The sequence below is a fragment of the Coccidioides immitis genome (genome assembly GCF_000149335.2).
Source record: "Coccidioides immitis RS genomic scaffold supercont3.6, whole genome shotgun sequence".
NCBI classification, from domain to species: Eukaryota; Fungi; Ascomycota; class Eurotiomycetes; order Onygenales; family Onygenaceae; genus Coccidioides; species Coccidioides immitis.
Window position 1 is genome coordinate 2,930,689 of NW_004504312.1, and position 25,018 is coordinate 2,955,706.

Below are 25,018 nucleotides of genomic sequence, written 5' to 3' on the forward strand. Positions count from 1 at the left end.
GACTAAGCAAAGTTATCTGACAAAATGAAATTATAGGTATTTACATGTAATATTATTGGTTGGCAACCAGTAAATATGCGGAGAAAATAAGGATGGTTAGGAATGGAGAAATACATTTCAAATGTCACTTTGTAAGTTTGGTTTTGAAACTTACATTGTGCTACAGAGTACTCCGTACAGCTTGGTTGGAGTCAACTTTTGCATAGTCACACGGTCGGATGGGCTCAGCTCACTGGGAGTTGATCTGTACGCACCGATGAGCTCATCTCGCGGTAATAACTATTCTACCTAATGGAGTACAGAGTACATTCTCTGTAGGGTAGACTGGGCAAGCATCTTCTTGCTCTTGTTTTTTCATCATCCCCGCAACAAACATTTTCCGTCACTGTCTCATTGCCACAGCCTGGAACAACCGCCAGCATCACTAACCACACACACATCTGGGCCAGGCTCTGAGGGAAACAGGAAGAAGGTAAACGCCAATTTGCATTTAATGCTTGCATATTATAGTGAATAACCTGGGTCTATGTTAATATCTCATTTAGGGTTATCTTGTCATTGTTACTTGTAATTCGCGGTTTTAAGGATTTACCGACTACATTTCTTGCTGGGAGCAATCTACCATGCACCAACAGTAGAGAGATGGCCTATCTTACAGATGACAAAGCATCAGGGCCTGAATGGGCCCTTCTTCTGGAACAATGCATATCCCACAGGATCATCTCTACCGAATTCCGGGACTTTTCAGTAATCATGATGCGCCGACATCCCATCTCGGAAAAGGCGCTGATTCGAATTGTCCTGGAAGCGAGATCCGCCACAGGCCTCATGTGGGATCCGCTGATACCGCTGTACGTTGAGGTACTGCAAAAACTGGGCTACGTTAGTCTGCCTGAGATACTAAAGACACTCTTGTTATTTTCAACGATATATGATGATTCACATCCGGTATCAAAGGCAGGGCCTAACGGAAAGGGCGTGAAAAGAAAGAAAAAAACGTCAACTTTGATGACGGATAACAAGATAATACAGAATGTCATGGCTACCATCACTATGGGTCAGGGACCTAAAGCGACCCGGGGCGCGACCGATGTCCTTTGTGCCGTTGCCGATTGGATCTCTACCCTGCTTGCTTGGAGCCCGTCGGGTGAGGGTCCGGAAAGCGACCAGCCTGGAGATATACTGGGCCATCAGGATGGGGCGTGTATTTTCGGAAGCCTTGGCCTTTTGCTGGTTGCTTTAGTAGGCACTGAAAAGGGCGTGAGTGCCCTATCTTCTTTGTCCAAAAAAGGTAGGCTTTGGAACATTCTTCAAGACCAATCCTCTCTCCCTGCTGACCATAAATGAAGACCGGAAGTGTCTTGGACAGGCTCTTTCGTCATATACACCTATCTGTGCCAGTTACTCTCTTCCGCTAAGAAACAGGTTGGATTCTATTCAGAAAGACTTCAACATTTATCCGAGCGATAGCAGCAAAGGACTGGAAGAGTCGATGATGGGCGACGTTAATGTTGCAGTATTGCAGTTCGAATCCAACGTCGTGGACATTCCTACGACAAGTTCAAGAGCCGGGCTCTATATTTACATTAATGCTTTGGTATGCCCCGACATCTCTTCGGACTCGAGTAATTGTTGATCCAGTATAGCTTGCCGGACGCCCATTGATCGATGACAGCATGTTTCTTAACTACCTAAACAACCGCTACGGGGTAAGCATTTTTGACGGGAAATCTTCTGAGCACCAATTGATATATTTTTTTCTTTTTGATCCAGGGTGACCACATCTCAATGGTCGAAGAGCTAATTACCGCTGCGTTTGATGTCTTATCGAATGGAATGTATCGAAATGAATCCAGCAAGACGATGTTTCTTTTCAGAGCATTTCTGGTCAACAAACTGCCGCCGTTTCTTGCTTATATGTCTGCCTCATCCATGTCACAAATCCCTATGGAGGTTTGCATCACCCGTGCTTTGAGCCGCGTGGATCCGAATACATTTCCATCTTTCTCTGAAACCTTTTCTATGCAAGGAAATTCAGTGCTTTCGGACGTCAGGCAGGAGTTCCTATTCTCTTGCGCCTTGCATAAGTTGATTCCCGAATCGAGCATCGAGCGTCTACTGGGAGAGAATCCCATGCAAACCCTTCCAGTCGGCGGCCAATTCATGAAGGACACTTTGATCGCCCAGATAAACAACAATCCTGAGCGAGCGGAGCAACTTTTGAATGGAATTGAATCCATGGAAGGAAATGCCGGAGCAATAGTTGACGCTATAATTGAGGTCATGCATAACTTATGCTCGAGGAAGGAGACAATGACCTTGAAAAGTATCTGTAACTCTCTGTCACGGCGGCCACAAACTTTAGATATTATTCTCTTGTTCAAAAGCCCGTCCTTTATTCTACAGCCTCTCTGTTCATTACTGGATGCGTGGAAGTGGGACGAAGACCAAGGTAAGGATTAACCTCCATTTGAATTCCCTAATACTTTTCTCTAACATCGCCATAACAGGCGAGAGTCAGCTAGTGTATGATGAATTCGGCAGTATCTTACTCCTGGTACTTGCGTTCAAATACAAATATGACTTGACTCCGCTAGATTTGGGAATAAATAAACCTGACTCGTTTATATTGCGGCTTCTTGACACTGGTGCTTCGAGCCAGCAACTTAAAGATCTAACCGAAAAGCAAAATCAAAATCTAGGGGCATGGATCACTGCGTTATTTGTCGCCGAAGGGATTAGTGATGAGTCGATGTCCTCATGCAGTCCACAAGAGTTCTATCTCCTGGTTGCAACTTTGTTCAGCCAAAGCTTAACGGCTTGTGAAGCTGGGAAAATGGAATTCGAAACACTTAAGGGAGGATTTGAGTGTGAGTTGATCTCTAAGCAGGAACTGAGAAACGGCAAATCTGTACTAATTCGGGATAGATCTTCTCGAACCTTTCCTGCTTCCGGCGTTGGTGATGGCGCTCACTTGGCTTGGAAACCATATATGGGAGTCCGAAAGCGATTTGGAAACGTCACTCAAAATCCTCCATGGCCTTGTAAAGCCCGCTTCTATATCTGGAGAAGCACAAGAAATCCACCGGACTGTGTTATGCATCGCTTCGCGAACACTGGAAGCTACACTAAAAGATACCCGGGCCCGCCACCCATCTCGAACGGATATCAGCCCGATCCTAGACGTCCTCGAACAATATCACTCATTTAGACGAACTGGCGCCACCAATCAAACTGAACTAGATAGTTGGAGAGCCAACCCTGCTGGTGGAGGCTTAGTGACCAGTATTCGCAACACGTTTTCGTCACTTGTTTTATGGAGCACAGACCCAGAGATAAGCATGACTCCTCCAAGTTACACTCATCGTCAGATGCTAGCCGGGATAGGACATGTTGGTTCTGAAAGAGTGCTCCAGGGACTAATTGACGAGCTTAAATTACAAACGGAAACCGGAAGTGGTAACTTAGCTTTCGACATTGCAGCAACACTTATCTGTGCTCCAATGGCCGAGTCATTCACATTAGAGCAGATATTATACCGACAGATGGATCAAGATAAATATCCTCTTCCTGGATGTAGGATGCTGACACTTCGTGATGCCCTTGGTATACAGCGAGAATCTTTGTCAAAATTAATTGAGGCGGATCCACACCGTGCAGAGCTAATAATCCGGCTTCATCGTCGAGTAGAGGCACTTTGTTCCATCCCGCAAATAGCACCGGGAGACGTGGATGTCGGTAATATCATGGACAGTATCCACCTTGAAGCAGTTGGTGGCGATGATGAACAGCGTGAACAACACCAGCAACAGCAGCCAGATGCAGACCAATCCAATCAAGGAGTCGTCGCCCCCACTGGAAATACACCCGGAAATCTCGATGCTATGCTTGATGCCGCCGCTTCAGCTGTTGTGGCAGATCCGAACGGTACTGCTGGAGCAGAGGCAGCTGCAGGAGCAGGGCTACTTGGAAATGGAGTTGGTGGGGATGCTGGTGTCGGGATAGGGACGGGTATGAACGACGTTTTCTCCTTGATGGACATGGGAAATCCGGAGTTTATCGATTTAGATATGGAAGATATGCTTTGAACTAGATGTACGATATCATTTGAATTTACGGGTGATGGTTTTGCAGGAGCATAAGGTTGAATTCGGGTCGGGAAAGCTATGGTGACATATATGAGGATGTTGGTCTGGTTAACCGGCCTCCAAGCGCCGCCCTAGATTGTATGGGTATTGGAATGCATTTCGACGCTTCATTTCGCAAGAATGTTAAAGGTCTACGTATCGATCATTCTCTTTCACGCCATCTATTACACTCTATATTCATCCTAAAAAATCGGGTACCAGAACGATTGAACCCCGGAACTAAAATATACAATAAATCGTTTCTCGAGTGTTCCATAGTATGCCTCATCCTTCTCTCCATTGCCCGGAACACTCGTATTATCTACCTAGTCTTCTCTGACCACAGTCGCACCGTCCTCTGCTGGCTCCAACACCTTCCATTGACATGTAATCCCGTTCTCCTTAAACACGCCCAGGATCCTGTTTGCGATCTCCGTGAAGTTTTCCGTGGCTAGTGCAAGAATCGTGGGTCCCGCTCCTGAGAGACAGATCCCTAGCAGGCCAGGTTGGGTGCTGGGATTCATAGATTGTAAGATTTCCGTGAGCCCTGGGACTAGATGTTTGCGGTAGGGTTGGTGGACTTTGTCTTGCATGGCGAGGTAGATCATATCCGGGTCGAGGGGCTCTTGGCTGAGAGCGGATGGAAGGAGGGTGGCGCGCTGGAGGTTATAGATCTAGAATAAGGCAAAAGACGGGTTAGATAGCTGACGGGCTGGAAACAGGAGATTGGACTTGTTGCATAGGCCAGGGATGACATACCACATCGGCTCTGGAGTATGTTTCTGGCAAGACTTCTCTAGCCTTTGCGGTAGGAAGCTCGAAATCGGGAATGATCGCAATGGCTTTGATTTGCTTTGCCCATGGAAATTTCTTATAATGGCCTATTCCGACGGGCGGTTCTGGCGGCTTGATCCCCGTATCTATTCCTCCCGCTGGCGCCGGGAGGACTTCACTAAGCGGGATCTCTTTCCAGGCCAGATCTTCGGGTTTTAGTTCGCGGAGGTACGTGCCCACGAAACCTCCGTAGAGAGCTGCGGCGACGTTATCGGGATGGCGTTCTATCAGTCAATATCGGAATTAGCATACTATGAAACAATTTTTTTTTTTTTTTTCCATCATTCCAACACCCGTCATAAAGGATCAGTCTCCCATTGAGCCGGCAAATTGAAAGGCCTGCAAGCCTACCTATCATCAAACAATAATCCAGCATTCTCGCCTTATCCAGACCAAGTTTTCCGACCTCATTTCCCAGCACTACCCCAGCGGTCACCGCTGCGCCGCTTGATCCTAGCCCTCGACCTAGCGGAATCGGGTTTTTAATATGAACATGCGTCTGGATAGGGAAGCCATGGCTATTATGGCACCGGAGAACATATAATGCAACACGAGTGATTAGGTTAACTTCAGGGTCAAGGCTAACTTCGTCCGCGCCCTCGCCTTCATATGTGATGGCGCAGTTTAATTTGGGTTTGTCGGAGGAGGGGCTGGTGGTGGTGCTGACGTGAAGTTCAAGATAGATTGATAGCGCAAGGCCTAGGCTTGGTTATTAGCAGCATACTCCCTGTCAAATCTTTCCATGCAACTGAAAGCGCTCGGGGGGTAAATGGATGTCTTGGGGGTGGTTTACCGATTACATCAAAACCGGGGCCGATGTTGGCCGAAGAGCAGGGGACTTTGATTGTGAACGCCATCACGGAGTCAATTGCTTTAATTTTAATTAAAACGGACAAGTATAGATCCTCCCCTCATAGAGACATAAGATATAGGGAGACTAGCATAGGAAAAAGTTGAAAAAGAGGGAAAATATACAAATATACATTTGAGCGCCCGGTTCCCTTCACTGCCAGCGCTCGATGACTCGCTGCTCACAGAAAAATAAACCTCGCAACCTGATTGGCCAATCAACCCCGGAAAATTGTAATTTTTAAGCTCTTCACGTGATTGGTGAGCCCTTATCTTATCTAACTATATTTTCAGCCCTAATTTCCGCTTTCGTCGAATAACCTTTATGTAAGCCTCCAGATCGCCAACCGCAGCGTCGAGCCGAAGAGAATTGATGCATTTTGATGATCTTTGACTTTCTATTCATTATTGAGCCAGCCGGTTCCCTGTTCGATCAACAACAGTTAATAGTTGAACCAAGAGAAAACCGGACAAGCATGGCATACCTTTCCCAGCGTCAGCTGTCCTCTGTTGAGCTCTCGCGCTTGCTGCTCCCCTAGCCACTCTGGTTCAAGTCGATTAATACCCTCCTCAATATCAAACCCTTTTCCCCCACCTACAAAGACCGCTTTGCCGTGGAGCTCCGGGTCTGCAGCCACGTGTTGAATTAAACGTGCAACGTCCGCAGGGGTGTTGAACGGTAGGTTATTATTCCTCCAAGAATCGGTTAGACCTTTGAAGATCTGGGTGTCCGTCGCCCAGGGGCAAATTGCATTCACTCGGACATTAAATTCCGAGACACTCGTCATACGAAGGGAGCGCATCAGGCCAATGATGCCGTGCTTGCTGGCAGAGTAGGCGATCACCCCCGGAGTCTCTTTGAATCCCGCTACGGAGGATATGAAAGTCAGAGACTTGGAACTTTCCGGGGTGATTGCGGCGTCCTCTTTCAAATACGCAAGCGCTATGCGGGAGAAGTAAAGACAGCCGGTAAGATTAACGTCGAGGACATTGATCAGCTGTTGGGGAACCTGTGCACAAAAAGAGGCGTGAGATGCCGAGGAAAAAAGGTTCGACAAGGAGGAGACGTATTCCCCAAGCTTACCTTCCTCACGCTTTTCAAATCCAACTCCTTAACATCCAGCCATCCTCTTGGGTCCGTAATCCCTGCGCAATAAATGGCCATATCTATTCTTCCATGTTTGTCAAACGCAGCGTCAAACAGCGCCAACTGCGCTCCGTAGTCGGTAACGTTCGCCTTCATAAACGTTGACGAACCGCTTCCCGACTGCGCACCGGATCTCAATGACCTATCAAGCTCGATACCATGCTTTTCGTCCCAGTCACAGTAGAAAACATGAGCGCCAGCGTGGAAAAGGTTGGTGACAGTCGCGGCACCAATGCCATTTCCGCCGCCTGGTAAAGAAGATGAGCGTCAGATGCGTAAGAGTAGTCACTCCAAGGACCCACCGGTAAGTACGACAACTTTATCCTTGACCGTCGCAAGTATTTCGTTATTGATGCGGATTTCTGCCATTTTGGTTCTCGATCAACCGGGATAACCAAAAGGATATTTCGACTCCTTCCAGCATCGGGTATGGACATTGAGTGCCATTTTGAGCTGCTCCATCACCACAACTTTGTCTTAGCACTCGGGCGAATGAACCTGAATGAACTATGTTGCTTGTCCCCATCGTCCCCGGAGTCGAGGAACGGAAACAATCCCCCCGGAGTGTGGGGAAACTTGTGGCTATATATTTCTCCTGCGGGGAAATCGAACTCTAAAAACGGTGCTTCGCCTAGATTAAATGCCATTCTCGCGGGGTGTTGAAGATTACTGGGTTCCCTGGCAAGGCAAAAAAGCGTCCATCCTGTATGTGTGATGTGTGATCCAGAGACCAATCAGTCGGAAGTGCGATGTCAAATCTACAGTAAGCCACCAGGGTGCGTAGGAGTAGGTAGTTAGCTGAGGCATGTATGTACAGACGCATCAGATTAGCCCGTAAACGGCAAATGAAATAGTAATTAGAACCCGTATCAACGTATCGCGCATATGCACCCAATAAACATTAACCAATAGCCCCAGATCCCAGGAATCCACCAAAACCATCCAGTATAAGAAAACAGGGAATCACCATCATATCATATCAAAGAATCAGTTGGATTTGTCTTGTCCCTTACCGTCCCCACCTTCAATCTTGTCCGAGTCGTCCTTGGCGTCTTCTTCCTGGTCATGTTCACTATCCTCGGAGCCGGGTATCTCTCCCCATCCCGAGCTCCGACGGCTGATTCTACCGGGGCCATTTGGAAGATAAGAGTTCGCTGTAATGCCACTTATACTGCCGGTGGCACTATCGTTTCGCGCATGATGGGACTGCAGTCCACTACGTATACTGCTCCTATCCGCGATCCCAACGCCCGAGGCCGAGTAGACGCTAGCGCGTTCGCCGCTTGCCATTCCGCCTCGACCCAGTGTGCCAGTTGCTAGCTCCCCTCCGCCGCCTTGTGTGGCGTTGATACTTCCCATATTCCCGCTGAGAACACTGAGAGGCAAGCTCTCGCGACTACCACTGAAGATAGATGACGGTGCAAGGGCACGGATTGATGCGTTCGTGTCTAGAGAGTTTCGGCGGCGGCGCTTGGACGAAGACGCGAGTGTGAGCACGGAGGCGTTGTCCGTAAGAAGATTGTTTGCGGTGGCAGTCATGTACGTTGTCGGATGCGGGGTGACATGGGGGGGGATGGCGGATACAGGCGTCGTTGGGAATTGATGCGTAAATTGAACGGTCTGCTGGCTCCCTCCATGGCCCGTAGGATGGGCACCACCGGTGATGTAGTGATTTGGAGCGCCCGATTGTACCGTTGTGAGCGTAGTGGTGAGAGATCGCACGGATGGAGCAGGCGATGAGAAAGTGCTCCCCTCTCCGCCACCGCGGCAACTTCTGCCTCCTCCAACGGTCGCTGAGGTTCCCGCCTTCGAATAAATTTCTGACATCACGGTATCACCGTTCGTGGATAGCGTTGGCGCGGCAGATTTCCGGCCAGCCACAGGAGATGGATTATCATTGCCTTCGATGTAAGACTCCGAACGGGAGAATTCGCTTCTATGCAAGCTATTTGCCGGTTCCGTGAACGAGAGATGTCTGTTAGCACGCTCTACGCCTGGCGAGTAGACGGTTCCCGATAAGGGATAGGGATTATTTCTAGCGGATTTTTTGCTCTTCGTTGTCGCCGTGCTGTTCCGATGCTTGTGGCTTGAAGAGTTGGCAGGTGAGTCTGAAGAGGATAAGTTTTTGAGGTTTGCGAGGCGCTTCATCCAGTTTGCGAAAGGGCGGCGGCGGCCATGACGGTCTAGCAAATAGGGTTAGCATCCTCTGGGTTCCACCCCCAATCTGAAGCGGCATCGTCCACAAGGCTGGACACACCGTGAGGTCTTGAGGGCGCCTCCGTAGTCGCCATTTTGGTCATCGAATTTCACTCTTTGAGCGGTAACTGTCTAGGAAATGCAAAGCGGAAGAAAGACGACTGAAAGGACAGATCCACGGCTGGTCGGTCTTCGGTGCAGGGATAACGGCCGCGTTTCAGCCAAAGACAAGGTCATAAATTAAATGTCGGCCTGATCCCAGACCAAACCGATGCTGAGCGCTAGTTAGTGCCGCCGGGCCGTCTTGAAACTGTAGAGAGCGGGAGGCCGCGTCGAGCAATCAGCAGCAGATTCCCTGAGGTTTTCCTCCGTCAAATTTAGTCCCGTCTTGCAGCAGCAGCAACCACAGACGTCCGCTCGGCTCACAAGCACGGGACAGCCACGCCAGCACACCCTTTTGCACGGCGGATCGATGGTGACGACGATGATGTCGATGCGCACGCCCGGCGGCCCAATCGGCCCCGCTTACGTAACCTCCTAGGGCCAGGCCAGGTCTTTCTCGACTCGCCAGGCAGCGGAGATCAGCAACTCGCTGCGATCATCCGCGCTGGCGTCGACGGTTGACCGCGAGCTTGTCCGGGCGTGAGGTCTTCATTCGCTAGAGAGAAAGTGACCATCTTCCTGTGTGGCTTGACACATTCACTGTTCCCGCCGTTGCCGGGCCCGGAGCCTGGAGACCCCGGGAATAAACGCGGTTTGGAGCTGGTTTACCCCCCAGCATTCCCGTCAAAGAGCCCGAGATCGTATTGGTGGCTGAGAGTCAGGGCAGAATGAGATGAGAAAAGCAATGCTGCCTGGATGGAATGGTTCGCCACTACTTGCGAGACCCGAGAGACTGTCTGTTGTACTTGAGTGTGCCCCCGGCCTCCAGGGCAATCCAGCCCAAATGACAAGGCTGAATGCGGGCGCCGTCTCAATTGCATTTAGATAGCTCGATCCGATGGACCACCAAGTAAAACCCTAGCGACTCGATAGCACCTGAGCTCTTGACAGTCACGGCATCACAATGGCGTCTCGGACTCCCTCTATTCTCCCCCTGCCCCCCAAGGTTGCGGCCCAGATTGAGTCGTCCACTTCCATCACCAGCTTAAATAGCGCTATCTTGGGATTAGTCAAGAATTCACTGGACGCGGATGCTCAGACAGTAGCCATAACCGTGGACTTCCAAAAAGGCGGCTGCGCGGTCGAAGACGACGGGGAGGGCATACCGGCCTCTGAGTTCGAGGAAGGAGGAGGTCTCGGCAAGCTCCATCGTATGTAATATCCTTGACATCTCGAGCTACGATTCGAAGCTGACCCTTGGTGCCTGTGTATGCGAGCAGATACGTCAAAACTTAATTCTTTACGAGAAGTATACGGTTGCAAGGGTGTTTTCCTTCCGTCGCTGGCGTCGCTTGCATTGCTCACGGTCACCTCTCGTCATGGTCCCGATTCCTCGACAAACTCCGTGACATATCACCACTCAACGACGATCTCTAGGCTTTGTCCAGCTCCGCCACATCATGAGTTCGCTTCTGAACACGGTACCAAGGTCACGGTGACTAATCTGTTCGGGAACCTCCCTGTTCGGGTGAAACATCGCGCCCTGACGCTCCAAAAAGACGAAGAGATCGATAGGGAGTGGGACGACCTGAAGAGGCTATTGACCGGATTGCTGATCGCGTCTACAAAATGGCCAAAGGTCATCCTTGAAGACGTCGCAAGATCTCGAAAGCTGATCCTTCGGGGCCGAAAAGAAAGGCCGGGAAATTTGAGACAGCCAACGAGTTACCTCGGTGACCCCGCTATTGATCTTGCTCAGATACGCTCCGTCCTCTCTCAAGCCGGCTATATTACCTCCACAGATCCCGCGTCTTGGGTTACGGCGTCAGCTCGAGCTTCCGGTATCTTCGTTCAGTCTGCCATATCTCTTACACCGAGTCCTACCAAGCAGGCGCAATTCATATCGTTTGGGATTAACCCACTAAATCAACAATTTAATGCGAACGTTCTGTATGATGAGGTCAATCGACTATTTGCAGCTTCTAGCTTTGGCTCAGAGGACAGCAGTACGCCAGAGATTGCTGAGGAGCTTCGGGGGCTGAATCTGAAAGACAGTCAACGTGGAAGGGATACACCGGTTGAGAAACGGCATAAAGCGCGGGCAAAAGGCGTAAACAGGTGGCCAGTGTTTTACATCCGAATAAATCTAACGGGACAGGACACCTTGACTGGCGAGCAAAACGGGCCATTATCTTCCGAAAAATCTCTTGAAGGGATCCTCAACGTCCTTGTTGCGATGATTCGACAGTTTCTCGAACAGTATCATTTTTCGCGACCGCGGAATCTCAGAGGTGAGAAGAGAACACGGGACTTATCTGCCTTGGCCACCGTAGAAGAGAGGCTCGGTAAAAGGCCTAGGAGCTGTGCTGTTATCCCTTCTTCTTCTTGTTCTGTCGTCGCCGAGCCTATTCCATCCGTTCACGAGGAGTTTTTGAATTCTCGAGTTAAATTACCAAACTATGCTGGTAGCTCTATAGCTTCTCCAGGTTACCCCAAAGGTGATTTTACAAATTGGACTAGAGTTAAGGTTGGAAGCAACAAAAATATTCAAGAACAAATACGCTCCGAACTAGCACAGGAAAGGAGAATACCGACTGAGACCCTAAACCGAAGACCCGAAAACGAAGTACAAGAGGGCCTTCGTCCCTTGTCCTCTTTGTCGGCTCCGGTATCCATGCAGTCTCGACCCTCCAGCAGATCACCAACTTGTGCCACTCCAAAGATACAATCAGAGGAACAGGCCCCGTTCTCTATAGATGGAGAGGCTGATAGCCTTCAACAAGGTCCTAGAGACAATATCATTCAATGGACGGACCCTTTAACTAAAGAGGCCCTGAATATCAACGAGCGCACCGGCCAAACACTGCCTACAAACGGAAGCAAGCGTATTCCGTTTCGTTCCATAAGCCTGTCCTCCCGGCAGCCTAGAACATATCGCGCGGACGGATCGCGCCCTTCTTCGCCAACGCCGTGGATTGACAGTGTCCTTCAAAAATGGAAAAATCCTGTTTTTGGTCCGTTCGAACGCCCAATACCATCAATAAGGCCTGCTACCCCAAACCAACTAGAGCAAGAAAATACGAGGCTTTCCGGGGTATTACCTATCGCTGCAGATTTCGAAAATGCGTGTTCCTCATCATTCACTGGTCGATTAACAAAATCCGGTCTTACAAATGCACAAATCGTGGCCCAGGTGGATAATAAGTTCATATTGCTGAGGATGATCGAATCGCTGGGTGACAAATCAGGTTTCCAGCGGATCTTGGTCCTAGTCGACCAACACGCGGCAGACGAACGGATTCGCGTGGAGCGGCTATTTGACGAATTATGCGGTTCGTCACCTTCTCATACAGTGGATACTACTCCCCTCCCGGAGCCGATCCTGTTCAAAGTATCGTCTGAGGAGGCACGATTATTTGAATCCCGAACAGATTATTTCGCCTCTTGGGGCTGTAGCTACTCCACATCCAGGGACAAATCATTCCCGCACGCAACAGTGGAGGTAACCACTCTTCCGACGCTCATTTTCGAAAGATGCAGAGCAGAGCCGAAACTAGCCATTGATCTGCTTCGATCCGAAATTTGGGCACGCAAGGATGATAAAACGACTTCAAAGCCGAAAGTCGCCTCGGCCGCGTCCGCGTCCGCTGAAGAGGTGGGTGGCGGAGAGCCTACATCAGCTCCGCACTGGCCTCACTCCATCTCCCACTGCCCCCGAGGTATCATTGACCTGCTAAACTCCCGCGCGTGCCGCTCGGCCATAATGTTCAATGACAAGCTGAGCAAGAAGGAATGCAAAGAATTAATATCCACACTGGCGAAATGCGTGTTTCCGTTCCAGTGCGCGCACGGTAGGCCTAGTATGGTGCCAACCATGAGTTTGGGATATGTGGATGGTGACCATGCGGGGAGTGATGGAAATGACGGTATAACATTTGGCGGTTTCGGATGCGATCCCAGAAAGGAGGAAGTTGGGTTTGCAAAGGCGTTTGGGGATTGGGAGAAGGTTTTGACACAGTGACTTAGTTTTTCTTAGATGATTTCGTGTGTTTTGTATTAGCTTTGGAATTTGGGCCATTTGGCTGCTGGTTGTGGTAGCGTGTCGTCCTGTTATGTATATTATACCCAGGAGGAAGCATATAATCATATTTCGAGTCCACGACAAGTTGGACCACCGTATGCTAAAGAGAGTTACGAGGCCGTATAAGTGAAGATAGAACGGCAGTTCCTTTAAGTCATTGCAACTAAAAACCTAACTATCCTGGTGTTGTGGATGTTAGAGTCCGTTCCAGAGCCGAAAAAATTAACCATTCCAAACCTTGCGAACTGGCGGATATTCATAGTGGCTAACTCAGGATTTCTTTCCCTGAACATATTTAAGGCCAATGTCGTCCTCGATTTCCATTAAACTCTTTTTTTTTTTTTTTTTTGTTTTTTGGGGGGGAGCTACTTTTGAATTCTGAGAAGCCTACTCAAGCTGAGTTCTTTTCTCCAGGGTTGAACGAAAGCACAACCTGGGGCTAAATAGGAAACCGGAGAAGCAACAGAAGAGCAAAAGCAGCATTCAGGGAGCTTTTGTAGGAAAGTAAAGACCGTAGAGGATTAAAGGGGAAAAAAGAAAAGTCTAACGTGTAACGAAAGCGAGGGACTCATAAAGTCTGTAAACAAACCAAGCAGAAAGAGAGAGAGAGAGAGAGAGAGAGAGCTCAACAATTTCAACAGCATCATTTACGTTGTATGAAAGGCTAACTCTACGGAGTACATAACAAGGTATAGTAGTGCCTGGGTTCTGTATATATATCGATTATCTATTAGTTTTTTCCCTTTGTCAAGATTTTTCATGTGATCAAGAACCGCAGGGGTGCGGCTCGACTCGGTTCTAGAAAAGGCATTCTAGAGGTGTTATAACTAAATCGTCGAAGACTGTAGGGATCAGGCGGGCAAGGCAGGGTGCGGAGACACCGCCAGGGATTATAGAAGCAAGGCTTAGAGGAGGGAGGCCAATAGGATGAATTCCCCCAGCTCCATAAACTTGAGAGAGAAGTTGGCCGTCTTTCTTTTCATACACATACGAAGCCGGTGTTCGATCTGCACCGGGGGGTCCCTCTGCAGAGGTTTTGCCTATCGGACATGTTACCAACACATGCAGGAGGTCCATGAGTTCGGTGGTGTGAAAGGTTTGGGTTGGGCCAGAGTCCCAAGTCCTAGCTTGTGATCAGGTGTACCTTTTAAAGTTGGGTTGGAGGATATGCTTAAAATCCAAGCTCCAGGTCACTGGGATGAGTAGTTCGTTTGTACCATGTGTATGTTAATAACAGGGGAAGGGGGAAGGGGAGAGAAGTTGATATCTGCCCAGGATGTCCCGCGGCATAAAAACAGAATATAGGGTGACTATGTATATCCTGGTTAGGAAATCTCATCATCCCAAATGTGAACATCCTTCATTGGGCAGCACATCCCGATACTGCCCCCTTCTTCTACTACCGTATGGAGAGTATACGTTGGGGGAGACGTTGTTAATAACAACAACTTTTTGATAGGCAGTAGAAAACCCGCACCCCCTCCCAGGCTACCATGGAAACAGCCGGATGAGATCTTCGGATTGTCAGGACGGTACGAGCAGCCTTGACCGGGTTACCTGCTAGACGGGAGAGAGTGGGCGAGGAAGGAAAAGAAGGGAAAAAGAAAAAGCTTGTACGGAGTGTTATCGGCGATTAAGCTTTTTTTAAGCGGACGGGAAAGTCGTCCCAAGCGGAAGAAAAAAGGGGAGAAAAAAGACTTGGGCCTCCAGTCTCTTGTGGCCCGCGTCATATTTCTGCGTGGCGGGGGGCGGGGGCAACAAGGGAGATTTCGGAATGGGTCGTGTGTGTCTATTACAGCAGCACGTATAGGCGTTGTCAGATGGTAAATGCCGCGAGGCAGATGTAGACAAGTAGATGGGCACTTTTTGGCATCACAGTCTGATTGCTGGGAAATAAGCCGAGGGGGTATCTCCATGGAACAGACAGATATGTTTTCTCAGGCCAAAGGAATTAAAAAAAAAATAAAAATAAAAATAAAAAAAAAAGAAAAGGTCACGGCTGCTCTACTTCGATAGAAGCAATGTTGCCATCCCTCTCTCTCTCTTCCACACTGCCACAGCTTCAGCATCGCATGCCGATCCGGGCACGATAATTGACGCGGTTGTCTCCGATCATCCCCGATCGGTATATAGAAGAAATGAAAGGAAGGCAAAAAAGGTTCATCAAAGGCTTGGATGGCGTAGGGCCCACCCATGAGCGGGCAAGGCGACGCCGGGGACGAAGCCGGGTTACCGAGTGTGTGAGTGTGAGTGAGTGAGTGGGTGTAGTCGGTATGTGTGTTGTTTGACGGAGACAAGCCGTTATCTCTCTCGACATAATAATGCGATTGAGTAAGTTAAGGTCGGCGGTAGGGCAGACAAGGGCCGGATAAGGTTCCGTGATCGGATCGCACTTTAGTCAATTGCATCTCGTCATCTTTTAAACTGTAACTAACTGGTTGCTGGTCCGTGCGGCGATCTTGTCTCTCTCTCTCTCTCTCTCTATCTATCTATCTCTGCCTCTCCAAACCGGCAAGGCAATGAGAGATGGAGACGAAAGACGATGATGATGATGATGAAGACGAATATCTAGCTACGAGTAGAGATGGATCAAGGATTGATGCCTGTAGATCATTACTAGAGTATATATCAGATCTTAAGCAGGGCTGATATACGGAGTACAAAGTACGGAGTATACAGCTTCACAAGAGATTTCAGACAGCGACACGCCCCATTACGTCATGCACTCTTCCAGCACGGCACGCGACAGACAAGAAAACAACACGAGAAGAAGAGGAAGAAGAGGAAGAAGAAGAAGCCAAAGGAAAAAGAAAAGAAAATGAAAAGAAAAAAAAGAAAAAGAAAAAGAATTAAGAAACTCCATCCAACGGCCACACCATTTGAGACCTCCAAAACCGTTGTGTCACGTTGAATTGTATCTTTTTAATTTCTGTCGAGCTTCAACCACCCCGTTTCTCGCTCTCCCTGTCTGCCGCCACCACCGGCGCCCCCATCCCCGTCCCACTGCATGCCTTGATTCTTAATTCCTTTTTTTTGCTTTTTTTTTCTTTCTTTTTTTCCCTTTTTTTCCCTCTTACACCCCCCCACCCCACATAGGCTAAATTAAGCTTCCACCGGGACAGTTGGCCGCATAGATAGGCAATTCTAATCCGCTCCGCTGATAAGGAAAACCAAAAAAGAACAAGAAAAGAACAAGAAAAGAAAATAAGAAAGCAAAGAAAGCAAAAAGTGAGTAAAAAGCAAACATGTAGACAAGAAGAGAGAGATCAGACAGACAGAGAGAAAAAAAGAGAGAGACAGAAAATAGAAGAAGGGGGGGGGGAAAAGAAAATATCAAGGTTTTTAAACAGCCTCGAAAGAATATTCCGAGAAGCATGTGCCGTGAAGTTAAAACGCGCCCCCCCCGGTCGCTGGCTGCGACACGGCAATCGGGAAAAAAAGGGAAGACCAAGGAAAAAAAAAAAAAAAGAAAGGAAAAAGAAAAGATGAGGGGTGGGGATGGGCCACGATAACCGTAAAATTGGATCTCGAGATCTAGTCTGTGTGTGTGTGTGTCTCTTTTTGAGGGTAAAATTCTACCTGGTTTTAGCTGCCTGACCTCGTCGTAGTACATAATGAAATCCTCAAACAGAGAGATAGATAATCGATGGCCACCGGACTCGCTGGATACTTCTGCTTGACAAATAATTAAAGTACTCCTGCTCTCCTCTCCTCCTCTTCTTCTTCTTCTTCTTCCTCTTCTTCTTCTTCTACTTCTACTTCTTCTTCTCGTTGTTCCCGCCTCTGTTCACTCCTTATTTTTCTCTCATCTTAACTCAATTCCTTTCGTCCCAAAGGTCGGCGGGAAAGAAAAGAAGCCAACCCAGATCTGCACACGCACCAAAGCTTGTTTTTCCCCATCTCTGAGATCATCTCTCGTTCCCTGCCAGAAAGGTCCGGAGCTCCCTGGGAATAAATCAATCTTTCCTCCTTACAATTTTCCTCAGTCTTTTTGAGGCACACACAATCAATACACACGCCGACGTATAACCTATACACGAACAAAATAGCAGACATGTCCCATCTTCCGATCGAGCCGGAGTTCGAGCAGGCCTACAAAGGTTTGTCTCCCACACACTCTCTTGCTTCCTGTTTTTCTCTCCTTCTTCCAGTTCCTCGCTCTCAAACCGCACACCATCAAATGCCAGACACCAATTGGGAGGGAGGAGAAGGCAGGAGGGGAAAAAAAAGAAAGAAAGAAAAAGACAAATGGCAAAAGCGATCAATACCCAGCAGGCTGACCGTACCTCTGCGCAGAATTGGCCTTCTCCCTCGAAAACTCCACCTTGTTCGAAAAGCACCCAGAGTACCGCAAGGCCCTCCAGGTCGCTTCCATCCCCGAGCGTACCATCCAATTCCGCGTCACCTGGGAAAATGACAAGGGAGAGGTGAGAATCAGTCCTGCCAGCCGGAGAAATTCATCCGGTCATGTCTTGTAGTCACGCAAGTCTCTAATCAATTTCCCTTTTTTTTTGGGGGGGTGGGAACAACAGCTCGAGGTCAATCGGGGCTACCGGGTTCAGTTCAACTCTGCGTTGGGTCCGTATAAGGGTGGTCTCCGCTTCCATCCCACCGTGAACATGTCCATCCTCAAATTCCTTGGTTTCGAGCAGATCTTTAAGAACGCACTCACCGGATGTATGTCCCATGAAGAACCCTTCACTTCATTTCCTTTCCTTTCCCTACCCTCTCCTCCCCTCCCGTCCACCTTCAACAAACACGCCATGGCCGGGGCTGACATTTGGTTGATCGCAGTGAACATGGGCGGTGGTAAAGGTGGCGCCGACTTTGACCCCAAGGGAAAGTCCGACAACGAGATCCGGAAATTTTGCAGTGCTTTCATGATGGAGCTGAGCAAGCACATTGGCGCCGACATCGACGTTCCGGCCGGTGATATCGGTGTCGGTGGCCGAGAGATCGGCTTCCTGTTCGGTGCCTACAAGAGACAGAGACACATCTGGGAGGGTGTCTTGACCGGAAAAGGTCTTAGCTGGGGTGGTTCCCTGATCCGCCCCGAGGCCACCGGTTATGGTCTCGTTTATGTGAGTTTTTCTTTCCCGCCCTTAGGACTCCCAATTAGCGCTTCGAGGGAAAAAAAAAAAAAAATGCAAAGAGAGGATCAGATTGCTCATCAAAAGGACTAAAATAGTATGTGCAACACATGATCGAATATGCCACCAACGGCCAGGAATCGTTCAAGGGAAAGCGTGTGGCCATCTCCGGCTCCGGAAACGTCGCGCAGTACGCCGCCCTCAAGGTCATCGAGTTCGGTGGAACCGTGATCTCTCTCTCAGACAGCAAGGGTGCTCTCGTCATCCGGAACGAAGGCGATTCCATCACTCCCCAAGAGATCTATGAGATCCAGCAACTCAAAGACCAGCGTAAGCAGCTTTCCGCCCTTGCCGACGCCCCGCACTTCAAGGACCGATGCGTGTACATCGAAGGAGCCCGGCCCTGGTTGCACGTCGGCCAAGTGGATGTGGCCCTCCCATGCGCCACCCAGAACGAAGTGTCTGGACCCGAAGCTCTGGGGCTGATCCAGAGCGGATGCAAGTACATCGCCGAAGGTTCCAACATGGGCTGCACGCTCGCCGCCATCGAGCACTTCGAAGCCCACCGCCAACTGCACAAGAAAGGCGGCGCCGTGTGGTACGCCCCCGGAAAGGCCGCCAACGCCGGTGGTGTCGCCGTCAGCGGTCTCGAGATGGCCCAGAACTCGCAGCGGCTAACCTGGACCGCCGAGGAGGTCGACCAGAAACTGAAGAACATCATGAAGGTGTGCTTCGAAACCGGTGTCAGGACTTCCGAAACCTACACCGCGCTGAGCGAGGGCCAGCTTCCATCCTTGGTCATCGGTAGCAATATTGCCGGTTTCATTAAGGTTGCTGAGGCGATGAGAGACCACGGAGACTGGTTCTAAGATCACAACCCGTCGTCTTTGTTTTTTTTTTTTCCCTCTCTCTTTTGGCTTTTTGGCCTCCCCCTTCAAACCATGCATCCTCCTTTGTTTAATATTCCCCCTTTTCCGAGTCGCTTTTTATTTTGTTTGTTTTGTTTTGCGCTCCTTTTTTTTTATTAATGAATGCCGTGATGTCCCTTCGTCTTCTGTCGGTCGGCTGCTGGGCGCCTGGTTCAAAAACCATTTCTTTTCGGAGGTATCAATATCTTTGTCGGGTTCTGTTTTCCTCCAACCCCCCGGTTCGGCGTTGGAAATACTCTCAATGCGGGAGACCAGGATCTTTGGGTGAATGGGTTTCCTATCACGTCATTTCTCTCCCTGTTTTCTTTTCTTTTCTTTTTTTTCTTTTGTTTTCTTTGGTTCTGCTTTTCTTGTTCTGTTTGTAATTTTGGTTTTGGGCGGCATACATGATCTGATGCACTGGAAATGTCTTGGAAATGAATGTATCTTAGAGGGTCCCCTTTTTTTTTTTTTTTTTTTTTTTTTGCTTTTGCTAGATGTCTTTCCTGGTGTTCAGGAGAATAAATGAATGGTACATGATTTATAATAAAGATGATATAGTTCGAACCATTGGAAGATTCCTGGATGTTTTGGTGATGATGTTTTTGAGGGCTTGAAACGCGCGATGTCCCGATGGGGGTAAACGCCGATTACATGAGCATGCTGAGGAAAAAAAAAACGGGCATCATGGCATCGACCGCCTCAGCGAACGCACGCGGGGCACAACGGCGATTGATCGGTGATGGTGATGGTGGTGGTGGTTGGTGGTCCTGGCGGGCGCCACCTGCAGGAAGGCAGATGAAGGGGGGGGGCCGGACAGCCTGCATGGAGTGCGCCCATTTTGATTTGAGTGTTTGGATTTGTCGACCAGGGGTCTTATTTCGGCATATGCTCTACTGGAAACAATGGATGGATGAGCAGGTTTCTGGGCGTCATTTGTCAAACACGCCAACATCTTTGACCGGGCATGCATACATGGCTGATCGCTGTTGGTCCCTGTGTGCTTGGAGAAAAATGGAGAGATTTGATTGATCTGAAGAAGACAAGATAATGCATAGATCTGTCGGTTTATATGCTTTGGATGGCTGATAATTGTTTTAGATTACCGGTTTTCTGGCAACTGAGAAACGCCAGGGCGAAAGGTGGGGGGAGTGGATGAGAAGGAGGTCGGGGTTTGTGCACAACCGGATCACGGCGCTTGGATAGCGGATCCTGTGGCATGGTGAGAGATTTAGGATGAGAGAGGGCTGGATGGAGGAAGTTGGAAGAAATCATTGAACTTTGCAAGCTCGTCTTGAAGGATTTTACCCTCAACTGACAAGTTTTTGAAAACGGGGGGTTCATATTTTACGTACTCTGTACGGAGTACTCCGTACATCAATTTGGAAAAAAAAAGAGAATTATTATTATTATTATAATCTGAAAAAAGGAAACAGGAAAAAGAAGAAAAACGAAGCAGAAAAAGAGAGATGAGATCATCAGCGAAGTTTTTCCCCTTGGGACCTGGCGGCTCGATGCAACCCAAGTCAGGCACCGAATTGAAGGGCGGCCAACGGCAGCTGAAAAGAAATGGGCCGACAAGCCAGTGAGAAAATAGTCAGGCTGACCGCCAATCTTTTCTTTTTTTTTCGCTTTTTGCTTTCGCTTTCTGCTTTTGCCATTTTGCTTTTTTTTTTCTTTTTTTTTTTTTTTTTTTTGCGCTTTTTCTTCTATCTTTTTCGGACCTTTTTGGTTATCGACGCGTTATCGGCGTCGCCACGTGGGGAAATTCGAAGATGGATCGGGTTTGTTTTCCGCCTCGACTCTGCCACGGCGTCTGAAGAACCAGGAAACAGAGAAATGGAAACGAGAAGTTCTCCCCCCGGGAACGGCGGAGTGTCCACAGCGGAGCCGAAGCTGAACGACGCGCCCGACGGTGGTTCCTTCAGGCTCGGGTCTGGCCACAGACTCCCGAACAGGGCCTAGAATGCCCGAAAAACGACAACGCAGCGCGCCTCTTTTTGAAGCTTCAAAGCAAGAGGAGGAGCGTGCGAAGGTTCTCGGGAGTCGCTCGTCTGGCGGGTTTTGCGACACGAGCAGCCGGGCCGGAGAAAAGGGCGGCAACAGCCGACCATCTTTGGGCCTGGAAAATAAAAATAAAAATCAACCAAAAAAAAAAAGAAAAAAGCCTGGGAGCAGGCGTGAAAAAAAGTTGCTCACTTCGCAACAGTTTCGTTCGAGGGACAGGAAGAAAAGCGCCCACCTGGCGGTCGATGACTCGCTGACTCTTTCTGGCTCTTCTGGCTCTTCTGGTCCTTTCTCGTTACTTGAGGCCCTGCGTGTTCTTCCTTGCTTTTTCGTTTCAGGGTAAGCAGCGATCGGGGATTTAAAAAGCGGGTTTTTTCCCCTCTCCCTCGTTATTCCAACCACTCAACAACTCGTATGTAGAGAGAGAGAGCTGGCTGCTGGTTCGTCAGGCTCCGTCATCAGCTGCCTCTTTTTGGCCTTTCCCAGCTGGACTGCGCTCCCGAACAGGCCTAGTCAGGTCCCGAACCCGCCAATCATACCCCGCCACCCTGCACCCTTGCCCTGGATCGCGCCCCACTCTTGGCGCTGACGTCTCGCCACGCTAGCCCTGTTCGGGTGAAGTGGGGCCCCCAACCAAGTCAGGCACATTTTTTTTTTTCTTCTTTTTTTTCCTTTTCTTTTGCTGCTGCGTGTTGCTGAGCCGCGCGCCGCCCCTGAATGACTAGTCGTTACCGCCCTCCACCTCTCGTTTTTTTAAATTCTACCCCCCGTCCACCCCGTCATCTCCCTCCTCCTCCTCCTCCTCCTCTCCTTTTCTTCTTCTTCTTCCTCTTCTTCTTCACGACGACATTCTCTCACTCTCTCTCTCTGTGTCCGTCTTGACGACTGTCCAGTCCTTCCTTTTCGTCCTCCCGACTCTCGTCAGCGCCCCCACATCTGCTCGCCTGGGACTTCACTCCTTTTGAGTCCACAGCCGGGTTTCATCTTCGCACATCTCAAAACACCAAACCCACCGTTCGTCACGGTTCGTTCTCTCTCTCACACACACTCTCTCGAGTAGCTCAGCAGCTGTCGAAACTTGGAAAACAACATAAACCACAGTCGCAAATTCACTCCTTGATTGCGCTGTCAGATCCCAATTCGAAACAACCTTCCTTTCTGTCTTCTGAGAATCGCCTGGTTCGATTCAAAAATTCTTGTGTTTCGTCGATTTTCTTCTTTTTTTTTTTGAAACCGTCGTTCTAGAGCAAGCTCTCTAGCAATTCCAGTGGACGCCTTGCCAGAAACTTTCAATTCGGACATCTTCAATCCCACCTTTCAGAGAGATTTTTCTTTTTGCAAACATTTGTCGAAATCTCGCCTGTGATCCACGATGGCTCCGAAATTCCTCAAGGCCCTTACCGCTGCTGCCGGCCTCTACGCCTCTCTCGCGGCCGCCGCTCCTCTCCAGAAGCGCGCGATCGTCTGGGAGACCGTCACTGACATTGTCGTCGAGACCGTCGAAGTCACACTGACCGTCACTGGAGTCCCCGGTGGTCCAAAGACGATCTCCCCACCAGAGCTCACCACCACCACAACTGAACAACCACCTCCAGTCCCGACGACCATGTACAAGGCTCCACCACCACCACAGTCACCGCCTGCTCCTACAACAACCGCCCAGGCTCCACCACCGCCGCCGCCGCCACCACCACCACCACCACCACCTGCTCCCACGACAACTCAAGCTCCTCAATATCCTCCTCCACCTCCACCACCACCTCCACCAGCTCCAACAACATCCAAAGCTGCTCCCCCTCCCCCTCCCCCACCTCCACCACCCCCACCACCAGCGCCACCAGCTCCTAAGCCATCCAAGCCTGCTCCACCACCCCAGCCACCCACCGAGCTGCCCGACCCCTCCAAGCAGGTCTTTTCTGGTGACATGACTTTCTACAACGGTGGTCTGGGTGCCTGTGGAACTGAAATCGATACCCAGGGTGAGGATGCTGTCGCTATCTCCGTCGACATCATGGGTAGTGAAAACAACAACAGCCCATACTGCGGAAAGACTATAACCATTGAGTACGGAGGTGTGACCTCCAAGGCTGTCGTCAAGGACAAGTGCCCAACCTGCGTAAGTTAAATCACATCCTTAAAATAAAACAAAGGTAGATTACTGATGTTTTTTGATGCAGGCTCGTGGTTCACTTGACATGACTCGCCATCTCTTCTACAAATTGTAAGTACCGCGTTTTCCTGCCTCGTACTTGGGCTTTGTATCCACAAGACGCTAACTGACGGAAAATTAGTGCCGACGAAGCGGAAGGTCGTGTCCATGGAGTGAAATGGTCGTTTGACGACTAGGCTGGTCCCTAGTGTCAACCTCAATCCCGAAACCTTTTTCTTTCATTCTTGGCTTCGTTGCCACCTCTTCACTTCTTTTCCAACTGTTTTTGTGTGGGATGGGGGTTTGATCCCTTTTTGATGCAGGGATTCTCAGAGAGAATATTCTCGTCGGCAAGATTGCAACACATTTACCATTGTTGACCTATCAACCAAGCCTCCAAAGGTGACTTTTGATTTTGATAGGGATATGTACATACATAACAAGCACATTGTCTCTGTTTTTTTCCCATGCATATAACCACCTCACCCCACTGAAACTGTTGGAAATGATTTTATGATTCATGGTCAAGTTCTGCGCTTCCTGTTCATATGCATTTCAGACAGGGGGTTTCTTGTGGCGAGGTTAGGGCCAAAGGGTAAAAGGAGAAGGAGGAGTACTGGAGATCTGCGCAGCTTTCGATCTTTTTTATGGGGGGGCAGATTGATTTTTCTCTTCTTCTCTCTCGCTTGCCTCAATTCTGCCCTAGGAGAATTTTGGCCCCCTTTTTTTGTTTCACATGAATTTTTTGAGACTTTGTTTATACCAAAATACCTTAGATCTGGAACAACAGCAATTGTTTTGAACAAGAAAAAAACCTGTCAACTCTAAACGGAGGAAATGTCCTGTGCGTACGGTGTAAATCTCTGTTCTAACTAAGTGTGAGCTCGTGTTATCTCGTGTACCCAGCACATTTTAACTTCAGAATAACACCCCCAGCTCGAGGGGGGAAAAAAAAGAAGTCAAAACGCCGAAAATCCTGTCAGCAACTACGGGAATACTTTATCCTCGACATTGGGCTAAGCGCTACGCATAAAAAAAGGAATTGAGACGGGACCAGACAATATATATATAGTTAGCGCCTTGATCTTCAAGCCCTTGCAATTGCTGCGCAAAAAAGGGGGGGGAAACCTGCACGTCAGACCAGGGAACAAGCCCCCCCGGGCCCCTGGCGGACACTCATCCTCCCATATCCCAAGGCTTTGTTTGAACCCCACACCCATGAACTCCGAGATATACAGTAACCCCCCCGGGCAGACGTGTTTCATGTGGCTGAGGCCGAGGCCAGAGGTCAGAAACAGAACCCATCCATGGCAAGCATGGGGGGAGGTGAAGATGGAGTGTGGGTATGATGATTCTATGTATGGTATGTATTTTTATGTACTCCGTACTGATGCTGATAAAATTATGATATTTTTAATCACCTATTATTACTCATAAACTACACATGTCAGAGCGTGAAGGGAGGAGGAGGGGAGGCGAAAAAACAAAAAGAGCTGAGACATACTAAAAAAGAAAAAAAAAAGGAAAT

At 49.2% G+C, this 25,018-nt stretch overlaps 8 protein-coding genes across 8 annotated transcripts; 4 read left to right on the forward strand and 4 right to left on the reverse strand.

The window, feature by feature from the left end:
• The first annotated feature begins 190 nt into the window (after positions 1–190).
• CIMG_04089 (RNA polymerase II mediator complex subunit Nut1) lies at positions 191–4,306 on the forward strand. The gene is made up of 7 exons (XM_001244647.2): positions 191–472; positions 546–1,291; positions 1,350–1,597; positions 1,647–1,709; positions 1,774–2,452; positions 2,511–2,870; positions 2,929–4,306. Exons 2-7 carry the CDS (start codon positions 643–645, stop codon positions 4,086–4,088), a joined length of 3,159 nt encoding a protein of 1,052 aa, XP_001244648.2. The 5' UTR covers positions 191–472; positions 546–642; the 3' UTR covers positions 4,089–4,306.
• A 62-nt stretch (positions 4,307–4,368) lies between these two features.
• CIMG_04090 (homoserine kinase) lies at positions 4,369–5,914 on the reverse strand. The gene is made up of 4 exons (XM_001244648.2): positions 5,755–5,914; positions 5,313–5,660; positions 4,887–5,185; positions 4,369–4,801 (listed from the first exon to the last, which is right to left on the reverse strand). Exons 1-4 carry the CDS (start codon positions 5,816–5,818, stop codon positions 4,454–4,456), a joined length of 1,059 nt encoding a protein of 352 aa, XP_001244649.1. The 5' UTR covers positions 5,819–5,914; the 3' UTR covers positions 4,369–4,453.
• A 294-nt stretch (positions 5,915–6,208) lies between these two features.
• Positions 6,209–7,476, reverse strand: CIMG_04091 (3-hydroxyacyl-CoA dehydrogenase; the record flags this gene model as incomplete). Its single annotated transcript, XM_001244649.2, has 4 exons — positions 7,260–7,476; positions 6,895–7,205; positions 6,296–6,820; positions 6,209–6,235 (listed from the first exon to the last, which is right to left on the reverse strand). Exons 1-4 carry the CDS (start codon positions 7,324–7,326, stop codon positions 6,209–6,211), a joined length of 930 nt encoding a protein of 309 aa, XP_001244650.1. The 5' UTR covers positions 7,327–7,476.
• Positions 7,477–7,720: 244 nt separating this feature from the next.
• On the reverse strand, positions 7,721–9,587 carry CIMG_04092 (uncharacterized protein). Its single transcript, XM_001244650.2, has 2 exons — positions 9,215–9,587; positions 7,721–9,140 (listed from the first exon to the last, which is right to left on the reverse strand). The coding sequence occupies exons 1-2, from the start codon at positions 9,255–9,257 to the stop codon at positions 7,945–7,947; spliced, it is 1,239 nt and encodes a 412-aa protein (XP_001244651.2). The 5' UTR covers positions 9,258–9,587; the 3' UTR covers positions 7,721–7,944.
• Positions 9,588–9,755: 168 nt separating this feature from the next.
• Positions 9,756–13,445, forward strand: CIMG_04094 (DNA mismatch repair protein). The gene is made up of 2 exons (XM_001244652.2): positions 9,756–10,466; positions 10,536–13,445. Exons 1-2 carry the CDS (start codon positions 10,220–10,222, stop codon positions 13,274–13,276), a joined length of 2,988 nt encoding a protein of 995 aa, XP_001244653.1. The 5' UTR covers positions 9,756–10,219; the 3' UTR covers positions 13,277–13,445.
• A 3,695-nt stretch (positions 13,446–17,140) lies between these two features.
• Positions 17,141–19,793, forward strand: CIMG_13766 (NADP-specific glutamate dehydrogenase). Its single transcript, XM_001244653.2, has 5 exons — positions 17,141–17,436; positions 17,633–17,763; positions 17,869–18,013; positions 18,131–18,417; positions 18,525–19,793. Exons 1-5 carry the CDS (start codon positions 17,391–17,393, stop codon positions 19,293–19,295), a joined length of 1,380 nt encoding a protein of 459 aa, XP_001244654.2. The 5' UTR covers positions 17,141–17,390; the 3' UTR covers positions 19,296–19,793.
• A 1,284-nt stretch (positions 19,794–21,077) lies between these two features.
• Positions 21,078–21,989, reverse strand: CIMG_04096 (uncharacterized protein; the record flags this gene model as incomplete). Its single annotated transcript, XM_001244654.1, has 3 exons — positions 21,078–21,456; positions 21,577–21,661; positions 21,881–21,989. 3 exons carry the CDS (start codon positions 21,987–21,989, stop codon positions 21,078–21,080), a joined length of 573 nt encoding a protein of 190 aa, XP_001244655.1.
• On the forward strand, positions 21,593–24,310 carry CIMG_04097 (uncharacterized protein). The gene is made up of 3 exons (XM_001244655.2): positions 21,593–23,457; positions 23,519–23,562; positions 23,633–24,310. Exons 1-3 carry the CDS (start codon positions 22,714–22,716, stop codon positions 23,685–23,687), a joined length of 843 nt encoding a protein of 280 aa, XP_001244656.1. The 5' UTR covers positions 21,593–22,713; the 3' UTR covers positions 23,688–24,310.
• Positions 24,311–25,018: the final 708 nt, after the last annotated feature.